The 15,000-nt window shown below is 42.3% G+C and overlaps 2 protein-coding genes across 2 annotated transcripts; one reads left to right on the top strand and one right to left on the bottom strand.

Annotated features, from left to right (window-relative positions):
* The first annotated feature begins 2,305 nt into the window (after nt 1-2,305).
* LOC135116373 (myb/SANT-like DNA-binding domain-containing protein 4) lies at nt 2,306-4,492 on the top strand. The gene is made up of 3 exons (XM_064033758.1): nt 2,306-3,010; nt 3,339-3,462; nt 3,689-4,492. Exons 1-3 carry the CDS (start codon nt 2,722-2,724, stop codon nt 4,140-4,142), a joined length of 867 nt encoding a protein of 288 aa, XP_063889828.1. The 5' UTR covers nt 2,306-2,721; the 3' UTR covers nt 4,143-4,492.
* A 12-nt stretch (nt 4,493-4,504) lies between these two features.
* On the bottom strand, nt 4,505-6,435 carry LOC135116372 (putative nuclease HARBI1). Its single transcript, XM_064033757.1, has 3 exons — nt 5,500-6,435; nt 4,939-5,265; nt 4,505-4,665 (listed from the first exon to the last, which is right to left on the bottom strand). The coding sequence occupies exons 1-3, from the start codon at nt 6,243-6,245 to the stop codon at nt 4,647-4,649; spliced, it is 1,092 nt and encodes a 363-aa protein (XP_063889827.1). The 5' UTR covers nt 6,246-6,435; the 3' UTR covers nt 4,505-4,646.
* Nucleotides 6,436-15,000: the final 8,565 nt, after the last annotated feature.

Raw genomic sequence — 15,000 nt, 5'->3', positions numbered from 1 at the left:
AAGTAATTTATTAATAGAATATATGAACATTTAATTATTTTTACTCTGATAACAATAATAAGCAATTATCATTTCTTTGGCTGTTTCACCACTGATGACTTTAATGATGAATCCCACGCAGAAAAAAATCCACCAATCATTTGAACACATCCACACACTCGCCTCCACACGCATCATAAATTCACCGAGAAACACTAATCATAAATATTCACCATGAAGTGTGTGTATGTGTGGGAGGGAAGGTGGGTGGATTTCTTGCGTTCAGTAGTGAAACTCCACCTGAGTGTTCGTCAGGGTGAAGCGGAACACTGCACTACACACTCTGCATTAAGTCCGTCACGTCTCCTTCAGCGCCTCCTCAGCCGCGCCGCGAGGAGTGTGCTCGTGCGGCATGGAGTGTTCACTATCGATACAATGATTGAGAAGTCGACAATTTTTCCTCGAGTCTGTGCCTGTCTTGTACTTCTGCGTACTCCTGAATGAGACGCTTCTCATGAGTGTTCGTGGTGAGAATCTTCTGTTATTTCTGCACGCTTGTATGTAAGGTGAGGATTCAATATATTACGAGTATGTAGCCTGGCTTTCGTTCTATATAAATTTTAGGAATAAAATTAATCATCGTTTCTTTTTATGATTGTTTCTTCATTTCCAAGAAGATATATCTCACATAATGCATCATTGTTTTTCCCATGTAAAACAAACCTAACAACACTGTGGAGAAAAATAGTAATGATTTAACGCAAATGAATTTGAGTTAAAAACGAAATATTTTCACAGAGAAATAAACAAATAATTTATGTCTTACATCAATATCTTCTGGACTCTAGACGATATCTTTCGACTCCACTCGAGAGAGAGAGAGAGAGAGAGAGAGAGAGAGAGAGAGAGAGAGAGAGAGAGAGAGAGAGAGAGAGAGAGAGAGAGAGAGAGAGAGAGAGAGAGAGAGAGAGAGAGAGAGGAGGCATCAGACAGACGAACAGACATACAAAGACATAATAGACGAAACCACATAGACACACACACATACAGTCGCACAAATAAATATACACAATGCTTACGCACATACAGCCACACACACACACACACACACACACACACACACACACACATTCATTCATGTGTCCGTCACGCTAGCAGGGCGTCCCCAGAGTGGCTCTCAGGACTTGAAGCTTTCTGGAGGGGGGGCGGTACCCAGCCTCCCCCTCTCCTCCTCTCCTCATCTCTTCTCCTTCTCTGCTCTCAACTCCTCCGCATAATAGCACCTCCTCCTCCTCCTCCTCCTCCACGTCACATGTAAGGAGCTCCTGTTATGCTCAAACTAATACCGCACATCTCAGGCTGACAACACTGATGAACCAATACTCACAGATTCAGGGAGACTCGCTACTCATAACTCATAAGACTCCCGTCAAGAATGTGAGTCTGTCCTTTGGTTTACAGTCACCACAAGTTAGTGTAGTGACGCGACACAGGATCATCTAATACCTGTGGCGGTCAGGACGACTTACAACTAAGTCATATTCATAACATCCCCTTCAGGAATGGTGAGTGTGTTCATTGTTTTAGTCCCCAGCTGGTCACCATGAGTAAGTATGGTGACGGTACTTGGATCACCAGACACTGCAATACCCGCGGCGGTCAGAGCGACTCACTACACAAGTCATACTCATAAGATCCCCGTCAAGAGAGGCGAGTCTGGTCCTTGTTTTAGTTTCTAGAGCAGTGCTTCCCAAACTATCATATATTTACTCCGCCCACTCTTTTTTTTTTCTTCTCACGGTCTCACAAGGACCACGCACACACACACACACACACACACACACACACACACTTTCTTTTATACAAAATTATCCATTTTTACATTTTATATTTTAACATTGTTTAAGAAAAATGTCTGAGTTGAAACAAATGAATTATATAGGCAGGAGACATTCTGATAAACATTTGCTTCTTTAACTAAATTCATTATACTGCATGTTATTATAAGTATTAACTTTTGGACAGATAACTTCACGTCCCCCTGTATCCCCACACACCCACAGCTTGGGATCCATTGCTCAGGAGTCACAAGTTAGAGTGATGGCGGAACATGAGATCACCTAACACTGTAACACTTGCGGCAGTCACAACTTACAAGCAGCATCTCGGAAGTTGTTAGTCAAGAAGAGTAAGCATGACCTTGACCTGGTCCCTTCCTTGCTTGAGTCGCCGCGAGTCAGTACGGTGACGGGTGATGGATGGCGGGGCGCGGGTCATCTGTCATGCCACTCACTACGAAACACAACACTCGCGCACTAAATTACCTGGGCCCGTATACACAAACCTTTTTTGTTAGTCTTAACAATCTCTGCTAGCTAACAGAAAATCACTAAAAGTAATTCACCAATGCTTAACTAGCAAATGTTAGCTAGTAAACAGTTGTTTGTCAAGTCCCGCTAAACAATGCTGAAGTTAGCGGCTTATGAACATGTAAATGGGCATATTATTAAAAATTGCACACATAAAACAGTGTTATTAATGCAGTTGTTCAAAATGTATTAATATAGTATCATGGTAGCACATAAATAACGTATATAATGGTTTTTTTAGGAGTACTTATTAACCAACGACAGATATTTTTGGACGAAAGCGCATCGCGCCGTATGTTTGTAGACAGTGTGCAGGCGGCCGCGCCACAGACAAATCTTCCTACACTCAGCAATTACTTCAGAGGATATAGACATGGCAGAAGAACCACAGAAAAAGAAAAGGAAGCCAAACTGGTCACAAGAGGAAACACTCCTCTTGGTTAACGTGATAATGGAGAAACACTTGATTATAAATGGGCGATTTAAACCAAGTTTAAGCCACAAGGACAAGAGGGAGGCATGGCAAAGCATAACTGATGCCATTAATGGAAGAAATCCACTGACTAAGCGGACTGTAGAAGAAGTTGAAACCAAATGGTTTTCTGTGCTCTCAAAATCGAGGAAGAAAATTGCGGCAATAAAGGCTGAATATAACCAATCAGGTAAGATTAACTTGTTACTGTCTACTCTTCCGTTTTAAGAAGTTAACATAAGCGAAATAGCTTTCATGTTATTCCTATTGCTTATTCACCTCAATCAACTTGTCACAATTACTTTCATTAAGGTAGAAATTTAGCATTTGAGTGTTCCTTCTCACAGTATTAATAACATGCATATCATTTAACCAAGATGTGTTGCAAGTACTGTAGCAGTCAAATTCAGTGCAAACTTAGTCATACATACAAATTATATTGTACTGTAATGTGTAGTGCTATTGTATATTTGCAGCTTTACAGTACTTTGCTAAAATATGATTAACTCTTATTGAAGGTGCTGGTGGCCCCCAAGCTCCTCCACTTGACCCAGTAGACATGAAAGTGGAGGAATTATTAGGGGAGAAGAATGCAACTGTGACAGGTGTGAATCAGAATGATCTCGGTTTTCATACGTTGAGGTAAGATTCTTGCAATTTTTTTGTCCTGTGTACTGTATTGGACTTTCTATTGTGTAGTGTACCACAATTTTAGCCTAACATTTGCAATGATATATTGTTATCAGATAGTTCATCCTTCAGCAAGGCATTTTTACATACTGTACTGTAGTTGATATGCACTTTTCTCCTTGTGAGATTAAAATAGTTGCATGTTTTTAACTGTGGTAAATTTATGCAATGGTTTTAGGAAGCTGCAGACCCAGCAACGGCAGGAAGACACTGAAGAGTTGGGAGAAGAACCACCCCAGCAACAGGTAGAGGATGATAGTGAACTCCCTCAGCTTCATTGGCAAAGTGTCCAACGCCAGCCCCAACCACAACAATCTTCGCACAAGGCCCACCACTTAGAACTCTTGGAGGATGGGTCCTTTATAGAATGCACCATCACTGAACCTGAAACCTCTGCGGCCCAACCAAGCATATCAACACCAAAACTAAGAAAGTGTTCAAGTGTCAGTGATGAATATCAACAATACAAAGCTGAAAAACGCAAATTAAAACTTGAAAAGGAAAAGTTAAAAATTGAAAAAAGGAAAGTAAAATTGTTAGCATTGAGGGGAAACATTGAACTTAAACATAAGTTAATGATGGCAGAAATTGATTATTACCAGTCTTTGACAGCAAAAAATATGAAAAATTAATATGTGAATTGTATAGGCTTCATTTTTGGTACAGTATAAATTTATGCAGAGGAAATAAAAATATATTATTTTATTTATTAAGATTTTACAGTCAGTATTATTAACAAAATTGAATCTCATGAAGATTGTCCACCCCAGAGTACCCAACTGAAAATTGTCCACCCGAGCCGCACTCTCATGAAGATTGTCCACTTCAGCTGCTCTCGGCATCTAACACCGAAGTTTAGGTTAGGTTAGGTTAGGGAATGGTCGGGTCAGCTGAAGATTGTCCACCCCCAGTCTCGCTCTCATGAAGATTGTCCACCCTAACATGCTTGGGGTGAACAATCTTCATGAGATCCATGAGGTTATATACTGTAGCATGTATGTAAAGGACAAAAATACAAATTATATTATTTTATAAACTGTATTTGTTTCATTTTATCTTTCACTTTTGACTTTAAGTGGAAAAAACTTGTTAGTAGAGAGAGAGCACTGCAACAACAATCACACCTTCATGATACCTCACTCAGCCACTGGTCTGCTGCAATATAAATAAATGTACAAAAATTTAGTAGTTTAGAAAATAAGACTGGCACCAATCACAAATATTTATGCACAGTACTGCATCTCTGAGCAAGGGTAATTAAGTTATTATATTAATTTATTATTATTATTATTATTATTATTATTATTATTCTTATTCTTATTATTTATTATTTTAGTGAACATATATTGTAATGTATACAGTATACTGTATTGTACAGTATACAGTACAGTACATTCAGAAAAGTTGATAAGGATAAGTAGCACATACCTGAAATGAAGATTGGCAATATAATCTCGAAATGGATGTCCATTACGGCCAGCTGGTCTACCAGGATTAGGAGGTATCTCTGCTTCACCTGGCTCTTCTTCATCTGCACCTACGTCCCCTTCAGCTGCATCGTGGAACACTTCATCTTCCTCGTTGATAGGCACTGGAATGTTAAACTGCTTGCACATGTTGTGAAGCAGAGCACAGACATAGACGATTTTGCATGTCTTCTCTGGGGACAATCGCACTTCACCATGAAGTACATGGAACCGTCGCTTGAGCTGGCCAATCCCCCGCTCTACAACACAACGTGTCCTCTTGTGTGCTCTGCAAGAATTGTTAACCATCATAAGGTGAGGTATTGCAGTATAAAATTATACAGTAGCATCTATAAGCTGCATAGTGTTGAAGAGAAAATCTGTACTGAAGAGGAATTCTATACTGTATTGGTATTTTGGTTGTTATCACATTAAGTAATGACTACTACCTAGACTGGAGAGGACAATACCTCCTTTAAAATAAACTGTACTATATAGCATAAGAAACATGATTTTAACTTACGTGTTATAGTTTGTCTGAACGCCAGCCAGAGGGTTTAGATAAGGCGTCAGCAACCACTCCTTGCAAGGATAACCACTGTCTCCTAGAAGGTAGCATCCAGCTGGGACATAATTTTGTTCAAAAAGTGCCTTCAAGCCAGACTCGTCCAATATCCTGGCATCATGTACTGAACCAGGCCACCGTGCCAAGACATCAAGTATCCTGTACTTGGCATCGAATACGACTTGCACATTGATGCTGTGGTATCGTTTTCTATTTACATATAAATGTTCATCGACACTGGGAGCCACAATTCTAATGTGTGTGCCATCTATGGTACCCACAACACCGGGAAACCTATAGTCTTCCATGAACTCTTCTTGTTTCACTTGAACTTCTTGGCGAGTCAATGGGAATTTTACAAATTGAGTTACAATGTCTGGTTCTGACAGTGCATCAATTGTCTGAGTAATGACACGGCTGATTGTTGCTTGTGAGGTCCCAAAGTCGTCACTGCTGCACTGCTGCATTTTACCCGTGGCCAAATATCTTAGGGTAATTGCCACCTTGGTCTCAGGACTCAGTGGTTGATTCCGTTCTGTACGGGATTGAAGTTTGTCCCTCACTAAATCAGCCACTGTTATTATACCAGCACGGTTCATCCTGAAGCGTTTGATGAGTTCGTCGTCACTGTACTCGTTGAATACGTCCCGTCGCTGTCGATACACTCGCTGTCGTCTTGGAAGTTGTTGTTGTTGCTCCGCCATCTTCTCTACTAACAGGAATTTGTTAAGAGCCTAAAAGTCCTCCACAGCACTTTTACCTTAACAGTACTTTTAAGGCCCTAACAAGTTTTCTGTATCCACTGTTAGTGCTTAACAGCTAAATGTTAGCCTTAACAGGAATTTGTTACTCTTAACAGCTATTTGTTAGTGCTAACAAGTTTTGTGTATATGGGCCCTGGTTAATTGGTGCTCGTGACGGATGGCGCGCGAGTATTATTATTCATCTGGCACCACCACCGCCACCGCCATAAGTAGTAGTAGTAGTAGTAGCAGTAGTAGTAGTAGTAGTAGTAGTAGTAGTAGTAGTAGTAGTAGTAGTAGTAGTAGTAGTAGTAGCAATAGTAGTAGTAGTAGTAGTAGTAGTAGTAGTAGTAGTAGTAGTAGAAGTAGTAGTAGTAGCAGTAGTAGTAGTGTAAACCACTCCCCACTCATGCTTCACCTCCATTCCTCACTTTCTCCTCCTCCTCCTCCTCCTCCTCCTCCTTCTACTACTACTACTACTACTACTACTCTCCACCACCTCCAGTCCTTCCTCCTCCTCCTCCTCCTCCTCCTCCATTGCTAACACAATCTACACATCTTATGCTAGGGAACACCTGGAAATACCTGGAAATCGAGGGAAATGTTGACGAAGAGACGCGGGCAGGGAGCAGGGAAGGTCTCGGTCTGGGTCCTGATGTTTTCACGGTGGGCGCTCTGAACGGGACTGCACCCTTCACTTTATTTAACCCTTATTTTGGGCATTTTAGAGTTTATATATTTATTTTCGTGGTTAATTATAGCTTTTCTTTACGTATGAGTTTGGAAACAAGTGGAAATTTAACTAGAATATTATGTACAGGCAGGGAGTTAGGCAGGGAACATGTCCGTTTCGACTCTTATGTTTACGTACCACAATTAATTTTGAAATTCGCGGGAAGAAAGACGCCCGCACTGGAATGCACTATATATTATAACCTGCCATACACTTCAACTAACATACTGGTGGAGAGAAAGTGAAATGGAGGGACGTCCCGGGTCTCAGTACCCTGATGCCATCACTCTTTTATATACGTACGTTAATCCATTTTGAAATTGACTCCTCGCAAAAATGGAGCTAGACTGGAATGCCTTATATATTCTGACTTCCCGTCAACTTCAAATATCTGGAATATAAAAACATTTCCGGCCTGACTAATAATAAGGAAAAATCCAAGAAACAATCTGTAATTTTTACGAAAGTGTCCACAAAAAAGTTATACTATCGAGAAGGAAACCACAGCCAGACTAGGTTAGCTTACATATGATGAATACAAAAAAAAATGTTACTTTCTAGATAAATAACGAAAACACGAATTCCTCGTCGTATAAAGAAAATACATTTTCAGATCTAACAACGGACTTGTATTAAATTTGAAAATACGAAATATAAATAAATTTATAAAACGACGATAAAATGTTATTTTAACGAGGAACAAAAACACACCTAAATAAGATTTTACTAATTAGACTAGATTTTACTGAGTATTATTACTTGGGACACGTTTCGTATGTTTTTTAAGTCTTAAATCAAACACCAAAGCAATCCTAGGCGTGCTAATAGAAATATAAATAAATTTATAAAACGACGAAAAGTATTATTTTAACGAGGAACAAAAATACACCTAAATAAGATTTTACTACATTTTATAACTTTTTTTTACTTTTCTATCAATAAAATTAATATCAAAGCAATGCAAACCCCATTAATAAAAAAAAAAAAAAAAAACGTGACATAGAACCGAAGTAGTTTTTTTCCACCAATCCTCCTTATCTCCACCTCTCCCCTCCCCCTCCCTCTCCTTCTCTCCCCTCCATCTCCTTCTCCTCCACCTACTCCTGCACACCTGAGTCTTTAAATCACCTGGAAACACCTGTAAAGCCCTGGAAATTACGCTAAATATGTGATGGGAAATTGTTACCTTAGCCGCGGCGGAGCGGGGAGGGGGTCGGACGGGCTTGGTGAGGCTCGGCGGGGCGGGGCTAGGCGCCAAGAATATCGTGGTGTGGTGGTGTGTGGTGGTGTGATGTGGTGTGGTGGTGTGGTGTTAAGTCTGCACTTCCACAAGCTTCACTAGCATATGTGTGTGTGTGTGTGTGTGTGTGGCGCCGATCAGAAACGAATCACAAAACTGTAAAATTGGTGCTTAACCCTTAAACAGCCACTTGCTGTGTGTGTATGTGTGTGTGTGTGTGTGTGTGTGTGTATGTGCAAGCCAATCTATGTGTACGAATCAGAACTTCATCAACGTGTTTGTGTGTGTGTGTGTGTGTGTGTGTGTGTGTGTGTGTGTGTGTGTGTGTGTGTGTAAAATTTGAACTCCAGCACTTGAAAAATATCTATGGAATAATAATAATAATGGATGGTGAAGGTGGATGGTGATGTGCTCGATTACGGGTACAATTACATTTAAGTATCACGACTCCAAGTGTAAGTACAAATATTCTGTTTTATATTTTCAAGTCCGAGTCTAATACTTTGCATGTACATACAAGCACATTTTTATTAAGTATGTGTGTGTGTGTGTGTGTGTGTGTGTGTGTGTGTGTGTGTGTGTGTGTGTGTGTGTGTGTCTTCAAGTCAAGTTGTGGAGGGGTGAGGGATGAGGGTGTGGGGAAGAGAAATTGCCAGGCAGGGAAGACAGAATATTAATATTTGTGAGGAAAGATGTCTGAATAGGAGGAGTGGAGGAAGTTTTTGCTGTGGCGAGAAACTATATGGATGATGGACGAGTAATAAATGGCATGTTTTCTTGGTGCCTCAACCTAAAGTTTGCATTCAAACAATGAGAGAGAGAGAGAGAGAGAGAGAGAGAGAGAGAGAGAGAGAGAGAGAGAGAGAGAGAGAGAGAGAGAGAGAGAGAGAGATGGTTTGGGTGAAGATTAGCGGTAGATTACCACTCACCCACACCTTCCTGGTCGTCATAATTAATCCAAACTACAACCGTGCCGCCCGCTTTCCACCAGCCAATCTCAGGTTTTGAAGGACGGGACCCTGCCCCCACCCTCCTGCGGAGAGGGCTTCCCTTCGCTAGTTTATTTGAGACACAGTGTAGTAGTAGCTCCAGCACCAGCATGAGCACCACCACCGCCACCACCAGATGAACTAAGGAGGAGTGTGAAGGGTGCGCCTCTAACACTGCTGTACGTGGGCAGAATTATTAACACTAATACTGTATTGGGACAAGTGCACCTGTAACATTGCTGTGCATGAGCTGAAGTATTGGCAGTAGTGTAGAGCAAAAAGTCCGCTCTACCAATTATTTTACGTAAGCAGAATGAATTTCTCTAATACTCGTATTACGAGGATGGAGTGAAAGATGCTTCTCTCACACGACGAAAACCTAACTAGCAGCATAAAGAATGTCGCATCGTACAACACAACCACGGTGGATAAGTCATCAAGGGAACCCGGACGCGAAAACTGAAATACCGGAATCACTCACCTGTTCTCTTAATATTACAGAAAATATGTTTACATTCTACAACATACACCTCAACTGAACTATGTAACTCTGACACCAAAAAGTAACATTGTCTATACCATCACTACATAAAACTAATTATTCCTTCACTGAGACTGTAAAAAAAAGAATGAATTTTTATTATTTATTTTTTTATTTGTTTTATTTATTTTATTTTTTTTTTTTTTAAGAACGGACACTTAGGAAAACTATACACCATTATTTACTTTATCACTGAACATAAAATGTGTGTCTTATGTTTCCGACATGTTATGTGAAAAGGTGCCCCTCTCACATTGTGATATTAATAACTAGTGACTGATTTTTTTTTTTTTTTTTTTACATTTTGCTGTCAAACTAGAAATCTGTTTGTAAGAGAATGTGTCTTTTTACTGTGTGCACACGTAATGTTCAATGTGTGTGTGTATGTTGTCATGTGATTGGCCGAGTTTACCTTGAATGGGATCACGTTTTCTTAGTGTCCCCGTGTTCCGGTTACCTGCCATTCAGACATTATCCTTATTATTGTTATAAGTAGTGTAAGGCTTATTTACCCATTTTATATCATGTAGTATTATTCTCTTCATAATTTAAGTTCTCTATATCTTTATATGTATAAGGAAGGGAGTATAATTGAGGTGAAATACGTTGAAAACGAGGGGAGCTTGAGTGGGCAACAACACATTCCAAGGAGGGGAAAAATCAGAGCGCCTTAGGTCGTGAGGAAAGGTGGAGGGAAGGCGTCTCTCAGGGGAGGATTTTGGTGTGGATTGGTGATGGAGTGAGCTTGTGGAGGTATTGGTGATGTAGCGGTATAACCTTGATATCCAGGATCAGGTTAGTGAGTCTTTTGTGGTACCAAGAGCTCTTGTCCGCTGAAATTCGGTTGTTGAGTTGTGCCGGTGACGCTGTTGGGAGGGGTCATAGGTCAAACTGGCAGCCATTTTGTGAGTGGAGGTTGTGGTGTTAACCTTGGAAGTTGGTGTTGTGGTGTACTGGTGATTTTGGGGACGATGTTATGGTGTTATGGGTAATCTTTGGTGATAATGGTAATATTTTGTGAGGTTTGAGGAGGTAAACCTCTTGTGAGGTTTGAGGAGGTGAAATTCGGGAATTATTGTCTGGGGACGCGGAAATGGCGTCCGGGTAAATTCCTGCGGTTGAGGGGAAACATTTCTGTGACTGGTGGAGGTGTAAACGGGTTCTGGTGACGTGGGAAGTGACGAGAACGTCATGTAGTAACGTGTGCTACCTCATGTTGTTTGTGAATTATTATTAGTATTAATATATGTGCTTGTAACATGGAATAATCGTGTTTTCTACCCCCCCCCCCAACAACAATCTGGTATTAGAGGTGATTCCAGGTGTGCTGAGTCAAGGTAAAGGTGGAGTAAGAGATAATTCTGACGATTTCGGATAGGTCGGGTAGGCACTCGAAGCCTTTAAAAATCCAGACCTTTAAAACTTTCCGGGATCAGTGTAACGTCCACTTTCTTGGAGAGATAACCGGTATCGTACGATCGCAGGTAAGTAGGCGATCGTGACAGAATATGGGGGGCCCGTCCGGGATTTTTGAACATTTGTGGGATGTAACGAGTGTTACATGGTGATTGTTGTTGGGAGGAATTTACCTGTGTGAAATATTTCTTTAAAACTGTGCATTTATTGTGAATATTTGGAGGAATATTTTGTGGAGTGTTGTGATTGTAATCATGGCCGCTAGACGTGTTGAGATGTTCCTTCTGTCGAGAAGTGTGCATGATCTGTACACACTAACCAAGGAGGAATTGTGTTCAGTGGCTGAGAGGTTTCAAGTGGAGTTGAAATCCAAGAAAAAGGAGGAAATGCAGGCGGAGTTAAAAAATGCTCTTGTGGAGAGGAGCTGGTTTGAAAATGGTGGTGGTGAAAGTGAGGATAATGATGAGGAGAGTGTAGAGGAAGGTGCTGGGGTCGGTGAGATAAACCTGGGTGCTTTTGGTGGAACAGATGGCCTTTCTAGTAGTGAAAAATTTGAGTTAATGAAACTTCAAATACAGATGCAGAAGGAACAGAAACAGCAAGAGATGGAGTTAAAGAGGGAACAGAAACAGCAAGAGATGGAGTTAAAGAGGGAGCAAATACAGATGCAAAAGGAGATTGAGATAGAAAAAATTAGAGCAGAAAGTAAAAATAAAGTGAACGGGACCAGGGTAGGAAATGGTGCTCAAGGCAACGGGGATTTAGAGAGAAGGGCCATCAGTATGCCTAACTTTGTGGAAGGGGAGGAAGAAAACTTCTTTTTTCAATTTGAAAAGGCTGCAAAGATGATGGGATGGGATGAAAATGATTGGGCAATAATAGTCCAGTCTAAATTTGAGGGAAGGGCCCGAGCGGTATATGTGAATTTGAGTGAGCAAGAGGCGCGTGATTATGAAGTGGTAAAGGAAGCGGTGTTGGGATCAACCCTTCTATGTCCGGATGTGTACCGGGAAAGGTTCCGCAGGACGACAAAACGCCCAGGTGATACTTATCTCGGGATGGCTCGAGAGGTTATCCTTAAACTGGACCGGTGGCTGAAGGCCGAGGAAGCCACTACGCTTGAAGAGGTAAAAGGAGTTATACAGATGGAACAATTTATGAGCCAAATGCCCCTTAGTGTAAGATGTGAGCTCGCATCACACGACGTGAAAGACGTGATGGAAGCCGGACGCAGAGCTGACAAGTACTGTGCGGTCCGTGGGATGAACGGAGATGAACACCATGAAGGGAGAAAGCCATTCTCCAGCAGAAATGATGGTCATCAGAGATATAAGAATGACAGTCAGATGAGCTCGACATCAGTCCACAGATCAAACCAGCCCCGCCCTAACAACTATAGTTTTCCCCACACTTACACCATGCCCCCGCCAGCCGACCACAACATGAGGTCTGCGCCCTATGGGAGTAGGCCCAGGAGCACTACCTATTACCAGAAGAGTAGTGGGGATGAAGGTGCAGTTAAGTGCCTTGGATGTGGAAGTAGCGGGCATAGGAAGTTCCAGTGTCCGAAGGGACGGCCGAAGCCAGTGGGAGCAGTTGCCGCCCAAAGAGACCTGATAAAGTATGTGGAGAATATGAATGCAGAGATACAAGAGGAGCCGCCGAAAGATGAGGGCTTTGAGCACTTCACCAGTAAGGGCACAGTGAAAGTGGAGGGAAGCCCAGAGAAGGTGATCAGAATCCTTCGGGATACGGGAGCTAACCAGAGCCTGATCTTAAGTAGTGTACTCCCATGGAATGAGGAGACCAGCACTGGCAGAGAGGTCTCATGCAAGGGTGCAGGAGGCAAGTTCAGTATTCCCCTGCACAAAGTTTGGCTGGACTGTGGATACGTCACTGGAGAGGTGACGGTGGGAGTGAAGGAGGCACTGCCCGTAGATGGAGTGGATATGCTGGTTGGGAACGACCTGGCTGGAGGTCGAGTTATCCCTAAACTTCAGATGGTAGACAACCCTCTGATAGGGATGACGGAAACCACCACTCCGGCAGCAGTCCCTCACTCAACAGATGGGGAGGCAGAGGTGCCCGAATTGTTCCCAGTCTGCGCAGTGACCCGAGCGATGGCCCGGAAGGTACGCATGGACGCCGAGGGAGCAACGCAGGAGGACGAAGGCCTGGGCGTCCTGTTTGAGGAACCTGATGAAAAAGGAACTAACCCGGAGTGCGCGAGTGGTGGACCGGTTGTAGGTCAGGTGGGGCCCAACCTTGATTTTCTGGTAGAAAAGAACGAGTTGATAAAAGCTCAGGAGAGTGATGAAAGCTTGAAGTCTGCTTGGGATGAGGCATTGCCACTAGCCTTATTCGCGTTAAGGGACAGTGTGCAGGAGTCAACTGGTTTCAGCCCATTTGAGTTAGTGTATGGCCATGAGGTGAACGGTCCTTTAAGGATGGTGAAAGAAAAATGGTTAGGAGTAGAGGAGCCTCATACTGTGGTGAAATATGTATCTGATTTCAAGGACAGATTGATGAGAGCTAGGGAAATTGCTCGGGAAAATCTGAAAAATAGTCAGAGTGAAATGAAAGGCTGGTATGACAAGAAGGCGAGGGCCAGATCTTTCCAGCCTGGGGACAAGGTCTTGGTTCTTTTCCCATTGCAGGGTGATCCTTTCAAAGCCAGGTTCAGCGGGCCTTGGGAGATTGAGAGAAAAATGAGTGATGTAAATTACATTGTAAAAACTCCAGGGAGGAAGAAAAAGAACCAGTTGTGTCATGTAAACATGCTGAAGCCATTTCACGAAAGGGACAGAGAAAATGGAGATGATGTAGCAGGAGGAGTAAGAGCTGTGAGTGTTGTAAATGTAACCACTGAGGCGGAGGAGAAGTGGTCTGAAGTGAAATTGAGCAGGTGTGAAGGGATGGTGCTAGAGAACTCAGCTGTGTTAGGGAATTTAAATGATAAACTGTGGCACATGGAGCTGGAGAAGAGGGAGAGGATTAGGGAGATAATTGAAAGGTTCAGTTCTTTGTTCCCTGATGCACCTAGAAAAACTAATGTGGTGGTGCACGATGTGGATGTTGGGGAGGCTGAACCCATCAAACAGCATCCCTACAGAGTTAACCCGCAGAAAAGAGAGATCATGAGAAAAGAAGTAGAGTATATGCTGGAACACGACTTGATTGAGCCCAGTGAGAGCCCATGGAGCTCGCCATGTGTACTGGTGCCCAAGCCTGGTCAAGAGAGTTTCCGTTTCTGTACGGACTATAGGAAGGTTAACATGGTGACAAAACCTGATGCTTACCCTATCCCTAGAGTTGATGACTGTATAGATCATGTGGGAAGTGCCAACTTCATAACAAAAATTGACTTGTTAAAGGGATATTGGCAAGTAGGACTCACTGAGAGGGCAAAAGCCATATCAGCTTTTGCCACCATGGATGGATTATACCAGTACAAAGTTCTTCCGTTTGGGATGAAGAACAGTGGGAGTTCTTTTCAGAGGTTAATGAACAGAGTACTGAAGGGCTTGAAGGGATGTTCTGTGTACATAGATGACATATTGTTGTACACTGAGAGTTGGGAAGAACATGTGCAGCTGCTGGAGGAAGTATTCAGGAGGCTGGATGATGCCAACCTTACTGTCAACTTAGCAAAAAGTAATTTCGTGCAAGCTGACGTGGAGTACTTAGGCTTCAAGGTTGGGAAAGGTGAAGTGAGAACCGTGGAAGCCAAGGTGAAGGACATTGTAAATCTCCCTCCACCCACCAATAGGAAGGAGATACTGAGATTCTTAGGGGCC

The sequence above is a fragment of the Scylla paramamosain genome, chromosome 31 (assembly GCF_035594125.1).
Source record: "Scylla paramamosain isolate STU-SP2022 chromosome 31, ASM3559412v1, whole genome shotgun sequence".
Lineage (NCBI taxonomy): Eukaryota > Metazoa > Arthropoda > Malacostraca > Decapoda > Portunidae > Scylla > Scylla paramamosain.
The sequence above is the reverse complement of the archived record's forward strand: the minus strand, read 5'-3'. Positions and strand labels throughout refer to the sequence as shown.